General features: G+C 44.2%; 2 protein-coding genes across 3 annotated transcripts in view; both read left to right on the top strand.

Annotated features, from left to right (window-relative positions):
- Nucleotides 1-16,871: 16,871 nt before the first annotated feature.
- On the top strand, nt 16,872-17,462 carry LOC147443795 (uncharacterized). The gene is made up of 3 exons (XM_086526592.1): nt 16,872-17,030; nt 17,173-17,230; nt 17,371-17,462. Exons 1-3 carry the CDS (start codon nt 16,872-16,874, stop codon nt 17,460-17,462), a joined length of 309 nt encoding a protein of 102 aa, XP_086382718.1.
- LOC147443796 (uncharacterized) overlaps nt 17,044-25,605 on the top strand; it is a 42,681-nt gene continuing 34,119 nt past the window's right edge. Inside the window, exon 1 of one of the 2 annotated variants that reach the window (XM_086526590.1) lies at nt 17,044-18,218. In XM_086526590.1, the coding sequence (XP_086382716.1) occupies nt 17,504-18,218 (715 nt within the window). In that variant the 5' untranslated portion in view covers nt 17,044-17,503. The remainder of the gene's footprint in view (nt 18,219-25,605) is intronic. The other variant, XM_086526591.1, reaches the window with a different exon arrangement.

Genomic DNA, 25,605 nt, shown 5'->3' on the forward strand with positions numbered 1-25,605 from the left:
AACCTGCTAAAGATACCAAGATTGAGGAGACAAAGACATAAGAACAAAAGGATGAACACCACCCAATTGAGGAGCAACAGAAGATGGTCATCCAATGGAGAATCAAGTGATGGAAGAGAAAACACAGGAAGTGTCGCGGAAAGATACAGGTAAGCAAGCGGAGATGGTACCAGCAGAGGTCAAGGTACCCACAGAAAGACCAAACACAAGCACTCTAGCTCCCAGGAATCTTGTATTAGAGGATTGCTACCAGTAGATTCAAAGACTGGCTACAACTATGTGCCAAGTAGCTGCTCAAAAGCATGATCAAGGGGAGTATTCTCTCACATCTACGTCCTATGTTTGAATGAAGCATATGCTACGTAGTATGCTCTAGAGAATGACTTAGAGGACTCCCTGATAGAAGCCCAACTAGCAAGGCAAGAGGTGGCTCACCTCCACGAAGAGTTGATGTCCTTAAGGAAAGAGCTGCAAAAGTAGAATAATGAGCTCAAAAAGGAAAATCTTGCACACATAAGTGGCATGGACTTCATGGCAACTCTTAAAGAAATAAAAAAGATTTGATTGCTCATTTTGATGAAGTAGAAAGAAATAGGGCAATCGCTAAAGCCAAAATTGAACGAAAAGATGATGAGATTGCTACACATAAGCGGATGATTGAAATAATCAAAGCCCAATCCAAAGGTGACAAGGTTGTCTGAAGGAGTTGGGAGACCTACGGATGCTGAAGAAAGGATTAAAGAGCTAGAGAGAGCCCTGAGGATAGAAGAGAGGAAGCGCCAGGATGCAACCTTAATGGCCATAGCTCGAGAAGAGGAGTTACAAAAAGAAAACAAGGCTCTGATAGAAGAACTTCAAAAGAAATTGGCATGCAAGCCTCACCTTTCCCCCTTAGGTGATGATGATGATCATGGAGGTGATGCCATGATCATTTCCAAGATCATCCACATGGAGATGAAGAGGCACACACCACAAACATCTCAGGCTCCTCAAGAAATAATCGGAACCTCTGAGCAAAGAGATTCATAAGCACATAAGGATGAGGTGAAAGTGACAAGCAAAGCTCTAGAGATGGATATTGATCCAAGCAAATCTCTATGGGAGCAGACTCAGTAACTGATGGATCAATTGATTGAAGAACTTACATATAGGATACTCATAGAAGAAGAGCGTCATTGTTAGAAATCCATGGAATGGGAAATAAGGGTTTTACATTCAGTAAATGTGTAGATCTTATGACCCACACGGATCAATGATTATTGGTATGCAAGACAACTTCCCTTACCATTGATCATGTATGAATGCCTGCAAAGAAAGGCGGCCATTACAAAGGAGATGAATGAAGCACCACAACCAAGCCCAAAGCAGCCAAAAGTGTTGATTAGATTGGCTCACTCAACATCCATACTATAAAATTCATATGGTAAGAGCCCCATCTTATCTACAAGATGACGTATGTTTTTGTCCACTTCCCAGAGGACGCATCTGGCAAAGACATGAAATGCTTTAGAAGGAACACCCTTTCCAGCCCTACCTCGGCCAGCCATAAATGAATAGATGGATGAGAAATGTATGATCAAGGTTGTAATAGAGGCCATGACACTTTTTGAGGGCCTGTCCAACTTGTCTTGCCAGATGCTACGTAAAATCTGTCGAATGATGGCAACCTGCATCAAAATGTACCATAAAGTGAGAGTTGCCAACACCCCATGGATGTCTTTTTTGGAGGGCAACCACGGCCTAGCATATGACCTCAACAAGCAGCTAGATGACAAGATAATACATGGATTTTTTTCTCGCTTGATGTTCATGCCCTCTTACTACTTAAGCACTTTTGTAGAAGCTTTTTTTAAAGGTTTTTTCACGCTTGACACCAAGATTACTGGCCCAGAAGTAACAAAAATTTGAGAGAGCATTTTGCTAGCTACCAGGTTATGGAGCTGCAAACACAAAAACTATGGCCAAATCTCCTCTATCGTCGTCGACAAAGAGCTTGCCAAAGAATACCAACAAGGATTGTAGCCACTTTCCTCCCGAAGAGTTCTCCGAAGGACTCATGTCAGGGATGACATGAAGTAGGAGGGGGGAAGCATTGGGAGATGCCAACAACGGATGCTGATGCTGCCAAGTCAACCATGTGTCAAGCATCAAAGCATCAAGCCCTTGCAAACCCGAGAGTGTAGCCAAAGTTCTGATACCACTACAATAGCTGAGAGGGCAGAGGGCATACAAAATACAAAAATAGCATACACTGCAAGCGATAAATCGATAGATTTGCATACCTGGTGATGCATATACACACATGGTCCACAACTAGACTAATTTGAGAGAGAGAGAGAGAGAGAGAGAGAGAGAGAGAGAGAGAGAGAGAGAGAGAGAGAGAGAGAGAGAGAGAGAGAGAGCGACTGAGAAAAGACACGAGAGCACGTGCAAGTGCACCTCCTAGAGCAAAGTGCTACACCGGCATGGTGAGAGATGAAGGAGAGGAGCCGTGAGCATAGCAGAAGAGGAAGAGGAACACGCACACACACTCACACACACACACCACCATAGCCACACACACAGATTGGAGTGGGAGAGCCAACACGTATTGTGTGCCCCCTTTCTTTCTTCTCTATCTTATGCACTAAGGCACAATACACATTGTACTTAGGATTAGTAGTAGTTAGTGATGGGCGTTCGGCCACATGGTCATTAAACCTAACATTCTCCCACTTGATGGTCAATGTGGGAGATCACAAGAATGGAAGAGAGCCACTCTTCACCCAATGCCCATCAACTCACGACAGTGTTGAAATTGATGACTAGAGAGACTTCTAGTGAGTGCATTCGTTGTGTTCTTTGACATCAAGGCTCTTGTTTGCTAGGCATTCATGACTGAAGTGAATGCACATCAATGTGTTCCATTATGGAATGAAACACTGGATTGTTAGCCAAGGCAATAGCACTCTAACTGTCACAATGAAGAACTGGTGTACACTTCTCCAATCTAAGATCTTTCACTAGGTGAGCAAGCCAAATAGCTTCTTTGCATGCCTCACTCAATGTAGCATACTCTACCTCTGTGGTAGAAATGGATGTACAGTCTTGAAGAACGGATCTCCAAGAAATAGCAGAACCAGCAAATGTGTAAATCCAACATGTTGTTGATTTACGACTATCAACACAACCTGCATAATCATTGTCTACATATCCCTGAATGGATGACTCTCCACGACCATAGCATAATTGTCTATCTGCAGTGCCAAGTATCTGAGAATCGACTTGACAGCATCCCAATGCTTTTTACCAGGGTTAGACATAAATCTGCTGACAACTCCCACTGCATGTGCAATGCCAGGTCTTGTAGCCACTATGGCATACATAAGACTACCATAAGCTGAAGCATAAGGAACCTTAGCCATTGCAGCTTTTTCCTCAGCAAATTTGGGACAATTGTTCTTGCTAAGTTTCAAATATGCAAGAAATGGAGTACTCAAAGCCTTCCCCTTCTGCATGTTGAAACGATCAAGAACCTTGTGCACATACTCTTTTTGAGAAAGGTACAACAACTTGTTCTTACGGTCACAAGTAATGCGCATACCCAAAATGTGATTGGCTTCACCCAAATCTTTCATGTCAATTTTCTAGCTTGGTTTTCAAGTCAGCAATGTCCTTCTTGGAATGACCAGCACAATAAGCATGTCATTTACATAAAGGATAAGCATAATAAGCTATCCATTGGGTTGTCTTTTCATGTAAAGACATGGATCCTCATTATTGCGCTTATAGCCTAGGGAACTCAGAAATGCATCAAACTTTTGATACCATTGTCTGGATGATTGCTTCAAGCCATAGAGACTTTTCAAAAGCTTACAGACCAAATGTTCCTTGCCCTTTAGCACAAACCCTTCAGGTTGCTGCATATAAATCTCTTCCTCGAGATCACCACGTAAGAAAGTTGTAATGACATCCATTTGATCAAGCTCCATATCTTCAGTGGCAACCAAAGCAAGCAACATTCTCAGTGTGATCATTTTGACCACTGGAGAAAAGATTTCCTGAAAGTCGACACCATATTTTTGCTTGAAACATTTGGCCACTAAACGAGCTTTGTAACTGTCAATCTTCTTCTTGTAAACCCATTTACAAAGCAATGCTTTCCTACCTTTTGGCAATGGAACAAGTTCCCATGTTTTGCTCTTTGCAATACTGGACATCTCCCTCTTCATAGCATGTTCCCAATGAACCTTATCATTGGCTAGCATAGCCTCTTTGTAACAAGAAGGCTCACCACTATCTGTCAGCAAAACAAAATCCACGCCTGGAACAAAACATTCTGGCGGATGTGAGACTCTTTGAGATCTCCGCAGCTGATCAGAACTCGTACTAGCCTCTGTAGTAATTGGCTCGGGAGCTGTTTAGACAGGAGGTGATACATAGGAAAATATCACTTTCCGGAATTCAACCTCTTTCACTGGCTGTTTATGCATCTTAGTTTCATTAAAGACAACATCACTACTATGGATCACTGATTGACTTTTTGGATCCCATAAACGATAGCCAAATTGACCATCTACACCATAGCCAATGAAGATGTATTTTCTGGACTTAGGATCTAACTTAGCACACAACTCCTTGGATACACGTGCATAAGCTTCACAGCCAAATATGTGGAGTTTTTCATAAGACAATTTATGTCCTGACCATAACTCCAAAGGTACACAAAACTGTAGTGAAGCATGTGGTGATCTATTGATCAAGTACACGACTGTGTATAATGCTTCATCCCAAAACGCTTGCGGTAAATTAGCATGTGATAGCATAAACATAATCCGCTCTTGGATGGTCCGATTCATTCATTCCGCAACACAATTTTGTGCAGGGGTATAAGGAGCTATAAACTCACGCTTAATTCCCTACTTGAACAGAAGTCTGTAAACTCTTTGGAGACATATTCTCCACCATTTTCTGAGTGCAAAGCTTTCAATTTATGTTCAGACTGAGTTTCAACAGTAGATAAGAACTTCTTGAAGCAAGAAAAGGTCTCATCTTTAGACTTCATGGCGTAAACCTAAACATGCCGTGTTGCATCGTCAATGAGTGTAACATAATACGACACACCACCATGGGATTTAGAAGGCATAGGCCCACATAAATCACTGTGCACAAGCTCTAAGGGTTTTCTTTCTTTGTCAAAAGAATGTGTACGATGATGTGTCCGTGTTTGCTTTCCATATTGACAGTGCTCACAAAAGGGAATTATCAAAAAATGACAAAGACGGTAAGTAGCCCAAACGAGAGAGTGTCTCCAATCCCTTCTTTGACATATGTCCTAACAGGCTATGCCACAAAGCAATGGTTGGCAGCTCGGTTACAGAAAGAACATTGTTTTTATCAGATACATAAAGAGGATAAAGTGAACCAACTTTAGAACCATGGGCTATAATAAGATGACCCTTCGCAACACGCCAAGACTGCTGATGAAAAGTGACTTTGTAACCCAAGTCATCATGACGTCCAACCGAAATCAGATTGCGTATCAAGGCTGGAACATGACGCACATTGTGGATGATAAACTTTACCCCATTTTCCATAAACATGGCAATATCACCTATGCCAACAATGTCACAAGAGTAACTATTGTTAAGTATGGTGCCTGATTTACCCCTTGTAATTTTTTGTATTAAAAACGAACATTTGTAAGGGCCCCGTTATGAGAAGAAGCAATCGTGCATGAAGAAAAATCACTCACCGGAAATAAAAATCACTGGCCGAAAACCATTTTCACGCCCGTCGAAATATTCCTTTTCGCTAGAATATTATGGTCGGACGACAGCCGCGGAAAACGATCGATCGGTTGACTGATTGGTCGGTAGTCAATGGCTGGTGGCCGAATTCAAAAGCGGATTTGTCTTCTCAAGGATGGCCACACATGGGCAGATTGGAGGGTCCGATTTGGACTTATCTACACAAGGCCGGCTACACATGGCTGCCTCTCATGAGAGAGGGCAGCCCTTTTGGCCTATAAAAGGAGGCCATTTCTACACACATTTCATGGTGTGAAGTTGATGCAACAAGGTGGAAGTGGGGTGGTGAGAGTGAAGCAAGGCGGGAGCTCTATTAAGGGTATTATCCCTTTGTAACCTACTTCTTGTTTGAAGTACTAAAGTTATTAAGTGGCTACTTTCCCATGGATGTCGCCCACATTGGGTGAACCACGTATATCGTGTGTACTCTCTCTCTCTCTCTCTCTCTCTCTCTCTCTCTCTCTCTCTCTCTCTCTCTCTCTCTCTAATCTCTTGTGAGTGTGAATTATCTCTCTCAGCTACGTCATATTTCGTCCAAGTGTAACAGAGCCAATGGTTTCCTCGTATGTAGTCCAATGCCTATGAGGTGTGACATGCAACGAAGCACCCGAATCAAGAATCCATGTATGGGGTACTTCACCACTAACAAGGAGTTCAACTGGCATAGAACTCTGCAAAGATAGAGTTTTGTATGCGTCAAAAAAGACATCATTATTTTCAATCAACATATTAATGTCTTGCGCATCATTGTCATCAATCTTAACCGAACTCTTTGGTTTCTCCTCTTTATCAGCATGATCTTTGCCTTTACCTTTGCCCTTCTCTTTGTCATGCTTCCAAGCATAACAATCCTTCTTTATGTGACCAAACTTATCACAATAATGGCATTGAACATTGCGGCGACCACGAGACTTTCATCTACCCTTTGATGCATCTCTATTGCCCTCTTTCTTGGACTCACGTTGCGAAGAACGGCCCATACGTTGCTTATCATCCCTTTGCACATAATGAGCTTCGCCATGACGCGAGCTAGTCATGGTCTTCCGACGTATCTCCTCCGACAAAAGTGCACTAGTAACATCATCGCACTTTAGCGTACCATTAGGAACAGAGTTACTAACAATTGTGCAAAAGATATCCCAAGAGGGTGGCAACGAACAAAGCAAAAAGATTGCTTTCATCTCATCATCAATGGTCATGCGCTGTGCACAAATTTGGGCAAAAAGGGGAATCAAAATCATTGATATGAGTGGCAACGCTAGCTGACTCCTTCATACAAAGGTTGAAAAGTTTTTGCATCAGGAAAACCTTATCACTAGTCATATCCTTTTCTAAGTGTCACATAATTTTTGCCATAAAGCATGAGCAGTCTCGCATTTCAACACTGAAAAGTACGCCGACTCACCAAGGTGTAGTCTAATCATAGACCTGCAGAGCTCATCAAGCTCCTCCCATTTAAACTGAGTTGTGTGCATATCTTCAGTTCTAGCCACACAGGCAACTTTCGCTTCTTTTGCACAAGCACATTGCATTTGGTTCTTCCAAATCTGAAAATTAGTGCCATCAAACTTCTTTATGTCATAAATGTCACGGTCTTTGCTAGTAGACATGGTAACAAAACTACCAAAATATTCTGGGAAAATTTCAGCAGAGTCTCCTTTGTATTTGGGCCTATGTCAACCAAAATATGAGACAAAATGACCAAGTATGTCACTCACAAAGCATAAAAGAGGGCAATGCCTCTCAAAAGCACACTCAATAGAGACCAACTGAGGTGCATAAACTGTCAAACTGATCATAGACCGCCAAGTCGACGTCAAAAGCATCTATACCACTCTATACATGTCCTATGGCGAGGCCTCGTAAGGGATGCTTCAGCTACTTGTATCACCGAAGGTATCTCCACATTTGAGAATACCCAAGCTCAATGAAAATCTCACGCTATCGACCCTCAACAACGTAGGCTATCTTCCGGACTAAGTATCAAAAATGGCCGAGACTGCTGTACTAGCCAAAAGATGGCTCCATAAAAGCGTACAATGGCAGTATCCACAAAGACATACAAGTCTGTCACGACGCTCAAACATGCGCCAAAAGCATGTGCATGCAAAGAAATATCCCTGCTAGGAGTCAAACTGCTCTCAAGAGAGCTCAAACACTGTCAAAAGTGTCAACATATGCATGTACGCATAAAAACTGCTCCCACTGGAACCAGAATATTGCAAGCACTGAAACTTGTAGCCTGTGATTTGATGCCGATGCCGTAGCCGAAGCCGAAATCGAGGCCGAGAAGCATAGAGAAGCTAACCAAGCCGTTGTATGGATCTGTACTTGTACATGTATCTGTACCTATACCTGTACTTGTACATGTACCTGTACCAGTACCAATACATATACATGTACATGTACCTCTATTTGTATCTATAGTCGAAGAAGACAATGCCGTCAAACTCCCGCTCTATGTGTGTGTATGAGGCCACTCTGAAAGAGGCTACACACTCCCGAATGAGCCGTGGGCTCTCGTAGATGGAAAAAACTGCAATAATGGTACCTGTAATTGGCTATGAAAGCTCTGCAGCACAAATTACCAAAAGAGGACTGAATAATGCAACTCCTGAACCGTAGCTCGAACAGGGTTTTTGATGGCTCAAATGGCTCCAAAAGGGGTGTAAAACTGTAGGATGCCTATGGAGATGCTCTCGAAAAGTTGAATTTGCCGATGCCGAAATCGGAACCCTGTTTGCACTCTTGAAAGTGCATGCGTGCGCGAAAATGATTTCGGGAATGAAACCGCTCTGATACCAGATGAAGGAAGGAGCCTGAGCATAGTAGAAGAGGAAGAGGAATATGCACACACACTCACATGCACCACCATAGCCACATACACAGGTTGGAGGGAGAGAGCCAACACGTACTGTGTGCCCCCTTTATTTCTTCTCTATCTTATGCACTAAGGCACAATCACATTGTACTTAGTGTTAGTGGCTCACACAAGTGTATAGATGTACACTTGTGATGGGCGGTCGGCCACATGGCCATTAAACCTAACAAAAGAAGAGAGGTGAGAGTGAAGAAGATAAACGCAAACACTAGGTACAATCTCCCCCGTGCATGAGTGAGCATTTTCCTCTTGCATGTATTTATTTAAAGATTTCTTGAATGCTCTAGATGAATACAGACTATTCGTCCGGACATAAAGTGAGCATGGATCATAAAGAGCACTCGAGTAATGAAATGTCCATAAAAGTGCTATCTTTTCGCATAGTCCATAGCTTTTGCCACCTGCCAACTGCAGTGAATACATATTTATCAATTTCCATTACATCATCAAGACAAATACTATGTCTCATTCTCATACATACTTTTTCCTGCTCTCAATTTCCCTCTCTCCCTGCAGTTCTCTTTGCTCATTGAGCATTTGAAGGACTTCTTGGGATTGGGGTTTTTGATGTGTTCTAATGTGCTCTGGAACACACATAATGCTAACGGATCATAAAACATACTCTTTCTTTGACTCCAAAGTCTATGGTGTGTAATTTGTATTTATTAAACAACTCTCTTTGGAAAGGTAATTAATACAATCCTTTCGAAGGGTTGTTTAGAAATTCGACCCTCAATTAGTGCCAATTTTCTCTCTTGTTCTCTTATCAGTGCATGTGTAATTGTGTATAGATCAGCCTCCTTGGGTTTCATGCAGCTTGAGTGTCTTGAAATGCTTTGATATGTTTTGTGGTTTTAGAGGTCTGCTTTTGATATGATCAAGATGTGCCACCATGGATGTCACGTCTTTACAAATAAAATTTTCGCTTAGAAGGGTTTCGTTCGCAAAGAGGGCAGTGCTCCACTCACACGAGCAAAATGGTGCGAATGCTTTCTTAGAAAATTGTGTGTTTTGCTTCATAGAAAATTATGTCGACGTTTGTCAGGATTTTTTTATTTTTTTTTTTAGGAAAGTGGAATTGTATTAGAAAAAAGAGATAAAAAGGGGGGGGGGGAATCCACAGATAAGGGGTGGGTCAACCCTACTACTCAGAGACTATTACATGAGGTAAAGCATTCTGATCCTAGCATGGCGGTAAATTAGAGGGGCAACAGTGCGCCATTTTTGCCAACGTATTGACTTTAAGACAGATGATACAGACAAGCCCTGTGATAGAGCTTCTTGAACTTTGCTACACAGCTTGAGGGCAGAATACTTTAAGTCGGACTTAAGGAGACAAAGGGGATATATAGAGGGGTTATTGTACATAGAAGCATTCCTCTAATTCCATATAAACCACAGAAGGTAACCTCTCCAGATGGTCCACAATGGGATGTCTAGACCCCTGCAGCTCCCCAATAAGAAATCTTTGAAGTCTAAAGATTTTAGATTTATTTGGCTGGTTACACTCTGAATGGCTCTTAGTAATCCCCCATTAGCATTACAATTGAACCAAAGGTGTAAGTTGTCTTCCACAGCTTTATGACATCTGGTGCAATCCCCATTACTTACTCCTGCTTTGAGTGCTCTGCTTCCAATCTAAATGCCATTATGGATGATTAACCACATGAGGGTTGAGTGCTTTATTTTTATTTTTTACCATAAAGGGCGACAACAGATTTATATTAAAGAAGAAGCGCAATTACAAAAGACTACCACAAAGGGTATAGTTCGGACAATAGATACAAAATCTTGGTGTTCAAAATTACATTCTACTCTATCAAGTTAATCAGAAACTCGTGCAGGTGGGCAACTAGCCGAATTCCATTACTGTGTAGCCTTCTTAATCTTTCCCCATCTGCTCGACATTCGTCCAACATTCTCTATAGGTGTGTATATGATCCATCGAGAAGTACCTCTTGCTGTTTGTTGATATTGGCACTATTGTAGTAGCTCATGCAGTCTGAGAGTACCTTGAAGCTGGCTTCATATACTCGGCATTGATCCAGCTTAAGTTGATTCACATGTAGGGAAAAGTAGTGAAACAGTTCTCTCAGACTTTTAGTCTGGTAAGTTATGTTAAAAAACCTGTCATTTCGATCAGACCAAATAATCCAAAAAAATTCCCCTCTTATTCTATTCCAAACCACTGAAAATAGCGACACTGAATCACCTAGAAGTAATTGTTTCCAACTTAAAGTGCACCCAACCCCATCACTCAAAGGTGACAGAATCTCTAAACTTTTAGGGAAATTCATAAATAGATGTGGGATGTCCTCCTCAGCCCTATTGCATCTCATGCAGAGCTCATTGCCTAACCCTGCAAGCCTCATTCTGTGTCTTGTCCATACTGCCTTGTGCAGGATTAACCATAGCAGAATTGAATGTTTGGCTGGGATTCCTCTATTCCAAATTGCCTGAAATTTGAAGGCCCATTGTTGGCGATCCAGTGGAGTCCTCCATTTTCTGTTGAGTGAGGTGTGTATTGGTTCCGGGAGGTTTGGGGCTAGGGTGGGGGGGTTAGGCAGAGCACTTCCACTAGACCAATACATAGCCTTGAATGTGGGGTCAAGGTCGCTCGTGAGTGTCCACTCCAACTCTTTTGGGAAGAGGGATTTCCTATTCTCAATCAAGGATATTTCCCAGGGTTGCAAGTTGAATCGACTTGTGAGCTCAGTTAGAGAGAGCCACCTGTGCTCTAACCTGTGCCACAAGTTTCTCCACATTGTGAGGCCCTTGTTATGAATGCGCTTTGCTATCCTACTCTGAGCCTGGTTAAGGGGGGGAATCGGAGGCATCGACCACCACAGTGATTCATGGGCTCTTAGGTTAAGGTTGTTCTTTGAGTCCCAATTAAATTATTAGGTGATTTCTGTATCTGTTCCAAGCTCCCCACAGCGATTGAAGGAGGGGGGAGCCACTAGGCGTTATCTCGACAGGTCCAAAGAAGATTGTTATCCATGGAAGAGGGTGCATCCCATTGCTCCCTTTAATTTTGAATTTGCTAATGTTCTCTAAACAGCAATGAGGCCCACTCCTCCTCAGGATTGTCCAATGCTCTAAGGATGAGTTTGACTGCTAGTTTGTATGCCCATCTGCTGAAGTTGGGCAGTTCAAGTCCCCCTTGTTCCTAATGTTCTCTAAACATCAATGAGGCCCACTCCTCCTCAGGATTGTCCAATGCTCTAAGGATGAGTTTGACTGCTAGTTTGTCTTCCCATCTGCTGAAGTTGGGCAGTCCGAGTCCCCCTTGTTCCTTGGGGAGGCAGCATACATCCCAACTAACCTTGGCTAGGCCTTTTCTCATCGGATCACCTGACCACAGGAAGTTTTTTCATGCCCTGGTTATGTCTTTCAGTTGAGAGTCATGGGGTCTCCAACAGGAGAGGAAAAACAAGACATAACAGGAAATAAAGTTCTTGATGACCAGAGCCCTCCCTGCAATATTCGCATGAAATCCTGTCCATCGATTTAGTTTGGAGGAGAAACACTCCAATACCCATTGCCACCTTTGTGCCATAGATACCCTAAACCCAAACGGGATGCCTAGGAGCCTGAAGATGACCCCGTCTTTTAATATTGAGCATCCTCGTTTTGTAATCCACCTTGGGAGTGGAGAGTGGGAGGCTCTAATTCTAGTCTTGGAATGGTTAATCCGAAATCTCGAGGCTGAGTAGAAAGTCTTCAAACAGTCCCAGAAGCATTGGAGTGATTGCTCATCATTGCTGAGTAAGGCATTGGTGTCATCAGCGAATTGTGAGAGGCATTGCTGTCTGCCATCCGGTAATGAGATTCCTTTGAGTGTCCCATCTCCCATTTTGGCTTTGACTAGCCAATTGAGAGAGTCCGCCGAGGTCGCAAAGAGTAAAGGGGCAAGGGGGCATCCCTGTCGTACCGATCGATTGAGAGGAAATGGCTCTGACATGCCATTGTTGAGTGCTACCCTTGCCTGTGCGTTTCCTAGTAGAGTCTTGACAAACCTTATCATACCTGGTCCGAAGCCCATCATGGTCAGGCAGTCGAGGATGAATATCCATTCCAATTTGTCGTAGGCTTTGTCGAAGTCCACTTTGACAAAGACGAAATCCTGATAGGAATCTTCAGCATATTCAATTCCTTCCCACATTGCTATAACAACTTCCATGATTCTCCTTCCTTTGATGAAGCCTTTTTGCTTTGTGCACAGCCACTCTGTTAGGGCAGGGAAAATTCTAAGTGCTATAGCTTTGGCAAAGATTTTGTATGCTGAATTCAGCATAGTGAGTGGTCTCCAGTTAGAGATGATTTCTTTGTGCCCTCTCTTATGTAGGAGTTTAATGACTCGTGTTGAGTTGAACAGGAAGGGCTCCTTGTTTAACTGATTCCTCCCATACTCTAAGGAAAATAGGAGACAATACTTCCTTAAACGTCTAGTAGAATTCAACAGGAAGCCCATCTATGCTAGGAGTCTTCTTGAGTTTTAAGGATTCAATTGCCCTTTTTATTTCCCATACTGTGAGTCCTGAATCAAGCTGGACCACTAGGTGGGAAGGGATCACTCTCGACCTGCATTTCCCGATTTGTTCATGGGCTACAGTCATCTCCTCATCCAGTAGCTCCTTAGGACTGAATAGCAAGGTGAAGTGCTCCCTCGCTATTTCCAGATTTTCGCATTCATTACTGGCCTTGCCCTTTGGTCCCACCAGGAAGGGGATGGCTTCTCTCATATGTTTCTTCCTAAGATTTTTAAACATTTCTTTAGTTGGCTTATCCACTTTGCCTGCCCACCATTCTCTAAAGAAGACTGCAGTATGTTTAAGGGTGAGGTCCTCCTCCACACGAAGTTGATGTCTTAGTGTGGCTATCTTATCCTGAGTATCAGAATAAGGGCTCTTGCTGCATTCCATTTCTGCCAGTTCACTATATATCTGATCCTTGTGTTTCCTCCTGATTTCTGCTACTTTTTTCTTGAACATTATAAGAGTTTTTTGAGTGTTTGATAGTGCCATGTCCATGCCTTGGATGGAGTGAAGCCCTTTGAGAAAGCCTGCACCCATATTGCCATAATGCTACTCTGTACTTCTTCCAGTTGAAATAGCGAGGTGTCTGTGTGGAACCAGTGATTCCTAATTTTCCTACATTTATCGTCCAAGGTTATCACTAGTGGATAGTGATCAGAGGTACAAGACGTGTGTCTGGGTTTGGCTTTAATTCTATTAAAGCTTCTGGCTAGGGAAGCGCATATATAGCATCTATCTAATCTGGCTTTTTTAGCATTGGGGCCTTTTGAATAATTCTGCCATGTGAACTCTCCAGGAGACCCGACATCCCACAGATCGAGGTGGTCTTTCAGCTGGTTCCACTCCTAAAGCTTTGATCCAGAGATCACATTGACTCGGTTTAAGAAATGATCTTCAATGGTCTCTACCATATTAAAATCCCCAATGAGAATGGTTGGCTCATTTTGGGCTAGAAGCTGCTTCCACAATTGAGTTCTATCTCTAGCAGAACCTCCTGCATAAACATACAAAACCATGCATTGGACAGGAGACTCGAAAGTCACACCTACCCAGTAGGTTCCTTTGCCAGATTTCTCAGGATTCACCTTCCAAGTTTGGGGGATGCCGATTGCTGTACCACCCGATCCCCTTTCGTGCGAGGAGCCAGAGGTGCTCTTTTGAGATTACAGAAAGCCTTTGGGAGAGCTCGTCCCCTAAAGTCTTTATCTCTTGCAGTCCAATGACATCGACAGGAAAGTTGTTGAGCTAGGCCCTAATTTTCTTTGCTTTGAGTGGGTTTGACAGAACCTTAATATTCCAAGACAAGATTTTCATCGGGGAGTGCGTCTATCCTTGCGATTTTTTGCCTGGGATCGAGGAGAGTCTTGTGACACTGAGGTGTGTCCCCTCTTGTTGTCCTTCTGCACTTCCATGGGGGCTGGGCCTGTCTCAACCATTTCCTTCTGGCCTGGGGCTATGTTTTCTTTGTTGGGTTCGTTGCTTGTGGCCGATTTGTTTGGGCTTAGGGCTAGTGTGCGATCAGCCTGATTCACTTGCCTTTCCAGTCTTGTGTCTGCACCCTCTTCTTCTTTTGAGTCGGGGTCAATGGACTCTGCCACATCAGAATCTTCCCATTCTGGTAGTGAAGCGAGTAGGGCGAATCTGTTGGGCCCCCACGATTTGCCCTTATCCATCCGAGTTTTGTGGGCCATTGGTTTCTCTGGCTTGGGGGGTTGCTGTGGGGAGATAGGCAGGGAAGTTTGAGAGTTGCCTTTGTTGAGGGCAGAGTTGGGAGAGGCTTGCTCTGGTTTAGGGTTTTTCTTGGGGCATTCCCTAACGAAGTGCCCCTTCGTTCCGCAGTGGAAACAAGCATTCGGGAGGTATTTGTAACTTATAGGTTATTCAAACACTCGCCATCATCTATAGCGATTACCATGGATTGGGGAAGGTCCACTAAAATGTCCATTTCAATGAGAGCCTGTGGGTGCCATGCCGGGATGTAGTCCCCTCTAAGTCGGCCCCCTAAAACTTTACCTAGCTGTGCTCCTATGGACCTGAGGTGATTGTGATAGTGTAGGGGGAGGTTCGGGAATTCCACCCAGACGGGGAAGTGATTGAGGGCATCGCTCTCCGCTTTGTAATCCTTATTCCATTTGAATAGGCAAAGGGGGGTCGCTCGCAGCAGCTATTGGCCTGTGCTTAGCACTCTGAATGCCATGGCTGCAGTTTTAAAAACGAACACGTATTGGTTTTTAGGGAGGGCCTGTATGGTCTCGACTTCTGCTCCTATTGCTCCCCATTGGTTACGAATCCACCCGCGTAGAACGTCTGCTGGTGGGCGAGGGCCAGGGAGAAGCCCTATTAGGGCCCTGTTTTCCAAATCGTTTTGCGTTTTTCTAACCTGAAGTGCAGGCAGAATAACATAGGGCTTACCGTTTCCATTTGGTTGATCGCCTCCTGCAACAGCCTTATTGCTTCCTCCCTGTTGAGTGCCCGGGGCAAAGCCATGGGTGGCTGGAGCGGCAGGGATTTCAATAGAACCCGTAGGTCCACTTGCATGCTGAGGGAGAGTTGGTTGCTGGGAGAAGAAGCCGAAATCATGTCGAAGCAGCCTCGCGGCTTCAAGATTTTCTGCACTTCCGATGAGGGGGCTGTGATGATCGATGCCGTTGAGGAGGGTAGCAGCTAATGGGTTGTGTGGGGAGAAAGAGCTTGGGGCGAAGTCGTTGAGGCCTCCGCCATGCAGGAGTGGGCAGTTATTTTGCACGAGCGCTCGGTGGGGGAGCGCGCCTGTAGCCCGTATATTGGGGGGTCTCGTGCCAGTGCTTTGATGGGGTGAGATGATGAGTGAAGTTATCTCGTATGGGGCGTGAAGGATGCCGCCGACAGGACAATTACTCAGGACACCGCTAAGCTCAGGACATCGCTAGGGTTTCCGAAGGCTAGTGTTGCTTCCACTCTTCGTTTTGAACTTATTGAGTGCTTTATCTCCAAAGGAACTGCCCAAAGACATTTAAACTTGTAGCTCCATTGCTTCCTACTCGCTCTCTCTTTATTTTATTCATTACTTCTTGAGATGCTCTTTGAGATTCCTTCTCTCACCTCTCAAGTGACGCTTCACTACCCTTACAAAAGGATTATTCGGATTCGAACCTCCACCAACTTGACAAACACCTTAGTTATCCTCCCGTAACCACTTCAGCGTCGAGGTGACCTTGCTCCCTAGTGCCTAGTGTATAAATGAAAAAAACAAACCATGCCTTCGCATCCGCCCGTCAAACTGTGCTTGCTTGATGCGTCAGTATATGCTTCCCTTCTCTCTGCAATTGGGATACGCCTCCCTTGAAGGTATCTGCCCGTTGACTCTGCTTGATGCGTCAGTATACACTTCCCTTCTCTCTGCAATCGGGATACGCCTCCCTTTCACGCTGCAATCGTGACCTTTACGAGCTTCTCTGCACATCTGCTCTGATTTTCTTTTTTGAAAATCGTAGCACCCACTCCAGCCTTGTTTAGGCCTAGTCTTTTCTTTATGTCCTCTTCTACTCCTGACTTAGGGCAAAATTGCTTCTATACATATTCAGTCAGCTGGTGAAATTTTTTTGGTGAAAAGTGAGGAGACTTTTTGAGATTCCCATTGGCTGCAGAAATTTGGTAATGAGCAATGTGCATTAACCGAAAACAATGCAGAGAGCCGTCGTTTTAGGCGAATGGCGATATGCCACGTGGCAAGCTCACGTGGAAAAGAGGCGCTCACATGGGGCCGGGCGTGGAGCAATGGAGGGTTTGGTACGAAAACGTGCTGAAATTGACCTCACCATGACGCCACGGCCCTTGAAACACGTTTGCTTTGCTATCCGCCCCTGTTTCTCTCCCCTTCCCCGACACGAAGCTTCGGACTGCAGCGATGGCGTCCCTGTCTCCTCGGACTCTTCCTCTCCCTTCTCTCTTACGCCATGCTATCTAACTTTCCATATTGTCGCAGATCCGAATTGAGCTCTCTCTCTCTTGTGCCTTTCGTCGATCTCTGGATATTGTGCGCGGTAAAGCTCTCTTCTCTAGTTTGAGCGCTTGCTCCCTGCCATCAGCCCATTTTGCTAGCTATTGCAGTCTTAACGAGCTGAAAATTTAAGTGTACAATGAACTTCTGCTTGGTTATGGAGAGCTTTTCTGTTTTCATCAGACGCATGGCAGCGTAGAGCATGGAAATTGCTCAGTCCTCCTGAAGAGCAGACATGTGCCACACCTTACTGCGCAAAGCCACTCAAAACGTAGGGTATATCCGTTGAGGGAGACTTAAGAGTCAATTTGTGGCTATGGAAAGCAGCAGAGAGGCCTGTCATGGATTGCCGCTCGGGGAAGAGTTTCAAGACGAAGAGGGTCTTGAGCTCAGCCTTGGCTTAAGCTTGTCATCAGGAGATTCAAGGCAGAAATCGAAAGCTTCAGAAGGAGCATCTGCCCGCTCGTCCCCCTTGATCGATCTAGCAGGAGAACCTTCAGCAGCCGCTGCCCTCAATGGCTTTCACCCCCTCAGCAAGCCCAAGCCTCCCAATAAAACCAGTGGTCTTGATGCAGCTCTCAAAAAGTTCTTGGAAGGGAGATTAGATGAGCAGGAGGAAAGTGTGAAGCTTCTTGACGGAAGCAACAGCTTCAGTCTACCAAATGAGAAGGACAAATCTTCGCCTGTAGGCTCCCAAGAGCAGCCCAGCCAGCAACTGGACCAAGCCTTCGATGCCGCGAACAAGGGAAATCCTTTTCTCTTCAAAGAGCTGCAGGGTTCTTCAGGGCTTGCAGCCTCTATGAGCCAGTCACCTGCTCATACAACTGCTCTGCAACTTGTAGATGCATTCAAAAACACATCAAGTGCAGGTTCCCCTCACTTTGCCGAAGGTGCTGGCCATTTTGAGGGGGATGATGCAATACAAGACAATTCAGGGCAACAGAAATTTCAGGATGCTGGGAAGAAAAGGAAGCACCTCGTAGAAGAGCTAAATCACCAGAAAAAGGGCAAGAAGGAGGATACACTTCATGGTAATGACTAGTCTTCAGTGAGAATAAGGTCATGGTTTTTGTGGCAGGGATTTCAATTGATATTGTTTTTACTTGTTTTTTCTTGACTTGTACCAAATATTATAATTAATCACAGTTTTTGGGATTTGTCTTTCGCTTGTTAATATAATTAAGGTAGTACTTGACTCAAGTAAAATGTCACATTAGCAAGAACATGGTTTTTTGGTTTATGGATCCTCTTTTACTCTGTAGCATTCAGCTGGTAAAGGTCGTTTGATTGGGTCCAACCTCAAATAAATAACCTGAGCCCTTACAATTTATTTTGTCACATCCATGATTTGGTGATAGTCTAGTCTCGATACAGATGTACATGAATAGTTCTTTGCTGTAGGCAACCCACATTTTTAGATTTTGGTCATTAAGATGAAGCGCATGTATTGCTTGTGAGTTAAAACTCGTGAGCTACGAGAAAATGAGTCCTCGGGATTAGAAATTGGAGAGGGGCACCTTCTTCTGGGTGCCTGCATGTGATAGGGTCAGCATGTTTATCGGTAGCACATTTGTAAGTAGTAAGAAGGCCCCTATCCTTCGAGTCAGGCTGTTGATGTATGGGCTTTTGCTTTTGCAATGTTTGTGTTGTCTGTAGCAGGGCTACTGTGTCACTTACACTTGACAAGTAGTTATAGTTGATCTTGGTTCTCACTAAGTCGACTCTCGCATGGGGGTAGACACATGGAGTGGTTGGTGGTCTAGTGGACACCGTGGCCAGTTCATTGCCACCACAATGTGGAGATAGATGTAGCTTAATTGTTAGGGATAATTAATTGTGTTAGCCGATGGCTGCCCTTTATGATGGTATATATACTCGGTTGGTTTTAGTCGTTGCATGCTTCCTAGACGTGTTATCTTGAGTCTATTTAGTCTAGCAATGCACATTTGCACTCTCCCTGCACAATTGGAGCCTTGGTACCTGTCACAAACTGTTGATGTGTCAAGTCACTGAAGACCTAACGGGTCAGGGCTCCCCGAGCCTAACCCGAGCCAACTTGCAGATCATGGCCGAGGTTTCTAAACCCTAGAAGCAACAGAAGAAGAAGTCTTTACCATCCTCGTTGAGTGGCCAAGTTATTAAAGAAGGGGATTAGGATTTAAACTTATGGGACCCCGTTCGATGGGGCCTAAAAGTAAAGCACCCACACACACTGAAGACTTTGCGCACAAATTGATAACGTGGCAACTGTATGAATGACTACGATATTGCCCTGGTTGATGGCGTGGTAGACTGTACGGACTTCTGCGAATTGCGTTGCTGGTTGTTGACGTGGCAATTGTACGGATTGCTTGAATTTGCGTTGATAGCGTTTGGAGACAAGATTTGCTTTTAGGATTTGATGCTTTTCATGTAAACCGCTTTTCATGGCCAAGGGGTCTTTAAATATGTTCCCCAGGCTCACTCTCTGACATCCTGCCATGTGGAGGTGCAAAGGAGTGCCGTTGGGATTGTAACGTGTTCAAGCAATACAAAGAAATACCGAAAGGGACGCCATCGTCGTTTGGGGTTAGTGCTCTCTTGGGGTGGAACTCCGCTACTCCTCGTCTCTTGTGCAGTGCATCTCTTCCTATTCAGCTATTTTGAAGTGTCTAAAGTCTGATCAAAGTGTTCTTTTTCGTTGGGACGTGATGCCCTCTCGTTACAATGGTATCGGAGCTCCATGAAGGAGTACGAGCGGAAGTGCGACGCGAGAGAGTGCGAGAAGAAGAGCACGACGATATGGTGAACTCGCCCTGTTGTAATGTGTAGAGCATAGTGAGTTCTTATTAGGTTTTTACAAAAGAATATGTGTACATACTTGGCGGCCCGTCCACTTACTTGGGCGACCACATTGGGCTTTATACCCCAACAACCTCCCACTTAAAGTCCAATGTGGTACTTTAAGTGTGAGAGAAGCTACTATACAAGCTAATATACGAGAGATGTACCAGAATTACCATAGCCTAAAAAGATGCACTTTTTACTCTTTGGCTCAAGTTTGTTCCTAAATTCCTTTGGAACGTGAGTATATGCCTCACAGCCAAAGACTCTGAAATGCTTGTACAAGGGCACCTTGCCTGACCATATCATCTCTGCCATTGAATCCTCCTGCAAAACCTTGCTAGGAGATCTATTTATCAGATGAACGACTGTTGATACAGCTTCAGTCCAAAACCCATTTGGCAGCTGTGCATTAGACAACATACTTCTGACCTTCTCTTGTATGGTCCTATTCATCCTCTCAGCAACACCATTTTGAGGAGGATTGTAAGGAGCAGTAAGTTCACGTTTTATACCTTTTGACTCACAAAAGTCTTGAAAGGCCTTTGAAACATACTCTCCACCATTGTCAGTGCGTAAGCATTTAAGCTTCTTGCCACTCCGATTCTCCACAAGTGTCACAAACGTTTTGAAAACACTAAACGCTTCATCCTTGTGCTTGAGAAAGTAAACCCATACTTTCCTCGAGTAATCATCTATAAATGTCATAAAGTAAGAAGCTCCCCTAAGAGATAGGTTAGGCATAGGTCCACACAAATCACTATGAACAAGTGCCAACTGTGTATCTCTTCTACTGCTTCTATGCTTATGTGGCTACTGTGTTTGCTTACCATACAGACAATTTTCACAGAATTCAAAATCATTAAATGAAAAGCCAGGCAAATAACCAGAACGAGACAAGATTTCCATTCCCTTCTTGGACATATGTCCTAACCGGCTATGCCACAAAGAAACGTTCGGCTCCTCGGTTACATTGATTACATTTTTAGAGACATTTGATACATAAATCATGTAAAGTCCTCCAGACTTTACTCTATGTGCTACTGTCATAGAACCCTTGGATATCTTCCACATGTTCTGTCCAAAAGTGGTGACGTAGTCAGCATCATCAAGTAAACCTGTGCTGATCAAGCTCTTTGTAATTGCGGGAACATGTCTCACATTCTTCAGCGTGAAAGAAGAGCCATTCTGAAACTTCAATTGAACATCTCCAGCACCTAAGATCTCACATGTTTGCCCATTGCCTAGCCGAACATGATCTTTAGTTGTCACATAAGAGGTAAACCACTCCTTGTTTGGAGACACATGAAGTGATGCCCCTGAGTCTATAATCCAGTCACTCAGTGCATGTCCATCAGATGCTGTAAGAAGAGCTGAGTCCATTGTATTCTTCAAGAAGTAGATGTCTCTTGACACTAGACCGTCATCCTCTGTAACAGTGTTTGTCACATTTATTTCTTGAATCTTCACTGAGGACTTGTTCTTCTCACCATGGTCTTCAGCTTTCTCTTTGCCTTTTTCTGCTTTCCATTCTCTGCAGTCTCTTTTTATGTGACCCTTCTTGCCACAATGGTAGCATTCTATGTCACTCTTGCCTTTAGCACTGCGGGACTTGCTACGAGACTGATTTCTCTTTCCACCTTTGTACTTTTCTTTGGTCCTTCCCCTGACAACTAAGGTTGTTTCTTTGCCTTTGTCCATTGTCCTTTTGTTGGTTTCTTCAGTAAGCAGACTGCCTTCTACACCTGCTATGGTCAAACCATCTGGAGGTGCAGAATTACTCAAAGCTGTGCGAAAAGTGTCCCAACTTTCCGGCAATGTGATCAACAGGAACATAGCTCTAACAGGTCCATCAAACTTGACACCTTGAGCTGACAACTGACTGTAGATGGTGTTGAATTCATTCAGATGATTGGACATAGGTGTCCCTTCTTTCATCTTCAAGTCAACAAGCTTCTTAAGCCAGTATACCTGTGAAGCTGCACTCTGCTTCTCATAAAGATCACTCAGCTTTGTCCATGCTTCATAAGCCGACATCTCGTCTGCTACATTGAAGTAAACGCTTTCTGCCAAGGTCAGCATAATGGTAGAAAGTGCCAATTCATCCATTTCGCTCCATTCATCTTCGTCCATATCTTCTGGTTTTATCCCCTTGAGCTTTATAGGTTTTATCTGCTTCTTTTGTACCAACACGTGCCGAATTTGCTTCTTCCACAATGGTAAATTGGTTCCATCCAGCTTCTTGATATTGTAAAGAGCAGTGTCCTGTGATCCAGCCATAGCTACGCTTCATAGTAGTTTACTTTCCTGGGAAAAATTCGGCAGAGTTTCCCTTGTAAACTGACCTTTGAACCAATATCAACCTGTCAAATGAACCAAGAAAGCTTTAGATTCTGCAGAAATTTCGGCAGAGTCTCCTTTGTAAAACGGCTCTGGTGTACTCAAAAACAGACCAAAAACAGCTCAAAAAACCACTGTCTCTCTAACATTGTAAGCTGTGGGTAAACCTGTCCTGCATCTGTACTGTCTCTCATTGTCCTGTAAGCATAGATTGCAACAATGCCTCAACGGCAGTAAAGCAAAGATGCAATCCCAACTGTCTAACTCACAGTCAATACATCCTAGCTGCCTATCTAAGGGTGCTCGAGGGATCGCTCCAAGACCTGTATCATCGAAAGGATCTCAATATTCGAGAATCCCCCAGCTCAATAAAACGTCACTCGACCCTCAACAAAGGCTGCAGTAAATCTGACAGTACATAGACTTCCCACAAAGTCATACATTCACAAATTTCCCACTGTATGCTGTAACCGTCGCGGCGGTTGTTTGCTGCGTGACTCACAGCCAACAAACCCTCAACAGACATACATCATCTCTGACAATACATCCCATGTGGAAGTACCTGCGATGTCAGGATGAAATCTGGAATACCAAGCAGCAAACACAAGCTACCTGATGAACTAGTGGATGTCGCCTACAGTCTGTGTGTAGATGCGTCCATGTCGTATGTGATGCGCCTCCAAGAACTGTGAGCTGTCCTTCGATGTGTAGACAGCCACAAATCAACACTCTGGGAGTGCCGATATCCTCAGCACCTGCAGTCGTAGGCCGAAATCCCAAATTTGCAGAGTCGTATCTGCACCCGCCGAGACCACGTAGTCGAAAATGGCCTGCGCAGAACTTTGTCGAAGCCGAACGGTGGCCGAGATGACCTCAGAATGAAATTCTGAGAACACCGAGCCGCGGTTGCCACCACCTCCCCCACCATCACTGCCTCTTGGATACAATGGTTGGAGCCTGTATGGATATCCCTACTATCCACATTCGGGGTATCTAATCAAGCAAAGGATTTTAAGGATGGTGGGATGATAGTAAAATTTGTCGCTTTTTTTGGAGTGAAAGATCAACAGAAAGCCTTGTAGTTCCTCCAACAATTTGACATCATCTATGCTTTGGAGAACTACACAAAAGAATCGAAGATTTCTCGAGGTGCGGGATTTCTCAAAGATAGTACTATGTAGTGGTTGAGTTCAATCGCTACCCAACCGCATGCTCCAAGGACTTGGCAGGCTTTCAAGAGTACTTTGCACGTAGTTTGTCACAAGACGGGCACCACGTGCCAATAGAAAAGAACAGACTGAACAGACTTTTAGTACTTCAATAACAACTGAACTGAAAGAGAGACAACACGTGACACGGAGTGGCAAAATTCCACCCCAGAGAGTATTGGCCCCAAACCTTGGTCCCCTTTTGGTATTTCTTTATATTGCATCATCAAAGTACAAGCCGGTACTCCAGACTTTGCACCTTCTCCAGGAAGCATGCCAGAGAATGAGCTCTAACCTCATATTTAAAGGCCCTAGGCCCCAAAAGCAGTTTATAGAAAAAAGCCTTCAAACTCAAAAGCATCTGGTCCAAAAGCAAAGCTAAAAAGCTGCCAGCGTAGATCACGGAAATCTGTACAGCATGCCACGTCATCAGCCAACGCAAAACGCGGAAATCCGTTTAGCTTGCCACGTCATCATGCCAACGTAATTTTTGAAAATCTGCCACGTCATTAGTTTTTGCGTGTGTGTGTGTGTGCAGGTCCTGCTTTATTTTAATCCTTTGTCACTTGGGGCCCCATTGAACGGGGTCCCCATAAGTCGGTAGGACTTCTTCTTCTCTTACTTGTTCTTCTTAGGGTTTAGGCCCCTCGGCCGGTAGCTCCGTTCTTTAGTAGGTCGACACGTCTGCAGTTTGTTACATCTCCCCTTCAGAGAGTAATTGTCCTTGATTACAGCACATCTGCAAAACAACTCAAGTTAGCTCAAAAATTTCCGAGGGACATTTCGAGAGACAATCAGTTTGCTCTTTTTATTAAGGAGTTAGCTTCTCCTTTCTGCTCTTTTGATCAAGGAGTTAGCTTCTCCTTTCGGCTGTTTTGATCAAGGAGTTAACTTCTCTTTTCTGCTCTTTTGATCAAGGAGTTAGCTTCTCCTTTCGTCTAGATCGGAACTCTTGATATTCCAGCGTAGTAAAATTAGCCATCACACCCAGACCGTACTGATCTTCCATGAGTGTCTTGATGCACTAAAATTACATACCCAGGCAATCTCATCCAATCAGGAATATTCAGTAGTTGGATCACAATGCAACACAAATGCTCACATATGCATGTTACAAGACATAGAAACATAAAGTTGCCGATGAACACTCCTCTTGTAAGGTGCAGCGGAATGAATGTTGTATTTTCTCAAGATTAGTGATCTATATTTGCTCAAGGTTCCTTTTACTTCTTAGGGAAGGAGATAGCCTTCCGTCTTTATGGAGAGTGCTATGATCACGAACAAAGTGAGTGGATATTGTGTGTGCAAGTGAATGAGACTGAGAGAAGGAGAGAAAAAAGATACGACACCCGAGAGGTTGTAAAACCCTCCTCCGAAGGCCCCACTCTCGTCGGCGAGAGTGGTCTACTTTGATTGCACAAAGGTGTACAATGCGTATGCAATGGACTGATGCAAACGGGGACTATGTCGATCAAGACGATGAAGACTTTAGGGCTGAATTCGATGCTTCTTTATCTGCTGTCCGCAAGGGGGCAAGGGTTGAGAATCCGTGCCACTTTTGGGGGCTGAAATGACTGGTTTTTCGCTGCTGATTATGGCTGAAAATGACTGCTTGCCGAGGGTTGTATGAGGACAAGAAAACGCTGATTTTCTTCCCTAAGCTGACTGCGTTTTTATGTCTCTGTCGTAGGCTGAAAACATTGGCCCTGTAGGCTTTTCCCAGGCTGAAAAACGCTGTGGTGACAGGTTACTCAATGCTGGACAAAACGCTGGAAAGGCTGATGGTTAGCGTTAGTAAATTTGCTGAGATCTGCTGTCTTTGGTGGTAGGGGAAAAACGCCAGGAGCATGAGAGTGATGGCGATGGTTGCTGGGGATGGAAACGCCAGGTATGCAAGAAGCTTAGGCGATCCAAAACGTTGATGGCTGCGGGTGGAAGGGGCCTCACCAAGTTGGCTTGGAGAGGGTCTTGCTGAGAGAGGGAGGGAACACTTGTTGCTTGGTAGCCTGCTCCTTGGCTCATCTGCCAAATTGTGTTAACTTGGGTT

This window comes from Adiantum capillus-veneris, chromosome 13, assembly GCF_014529385.1.
Source record: "Adiantum capillus-veneris isolate H3 chromosome 13, ASM1452938v2, whole genome shotgun sequence".
NCBI classification, from domain to species: Eukaryota; Viridiplantae; Streptophyta; class Polypodiopsida; order Polypodiales; family Pteridaceae; genus Adiantum; species Adiantum capillus-veneris.

Bases quoted from the DNA above. Each gene is read 5' to 3' on its own strand.
- LOC147443795 (XM_086526592.1), top strand. From the start codon at position 16,872: ATGCAGAGAGCCGTCGTTTTAGGCGAATGGCGATATGCCACGTGGCAA. The intron at 17,031-17,172 runs GTTTGCTTTGCT...ATATTGTCGCAG, and splicing joins CGCCACGGCCCTTGAAACAC to ATCCGAATTGAGCTCTCTCT. The intron at 17,231-17,370 runs GTAAAGCTCTCT...TGTTTTCATCAG, and splicing joins ATCTCTGGATATTGTGCGCG to ACGCATGGCAGCGTAGAGCA.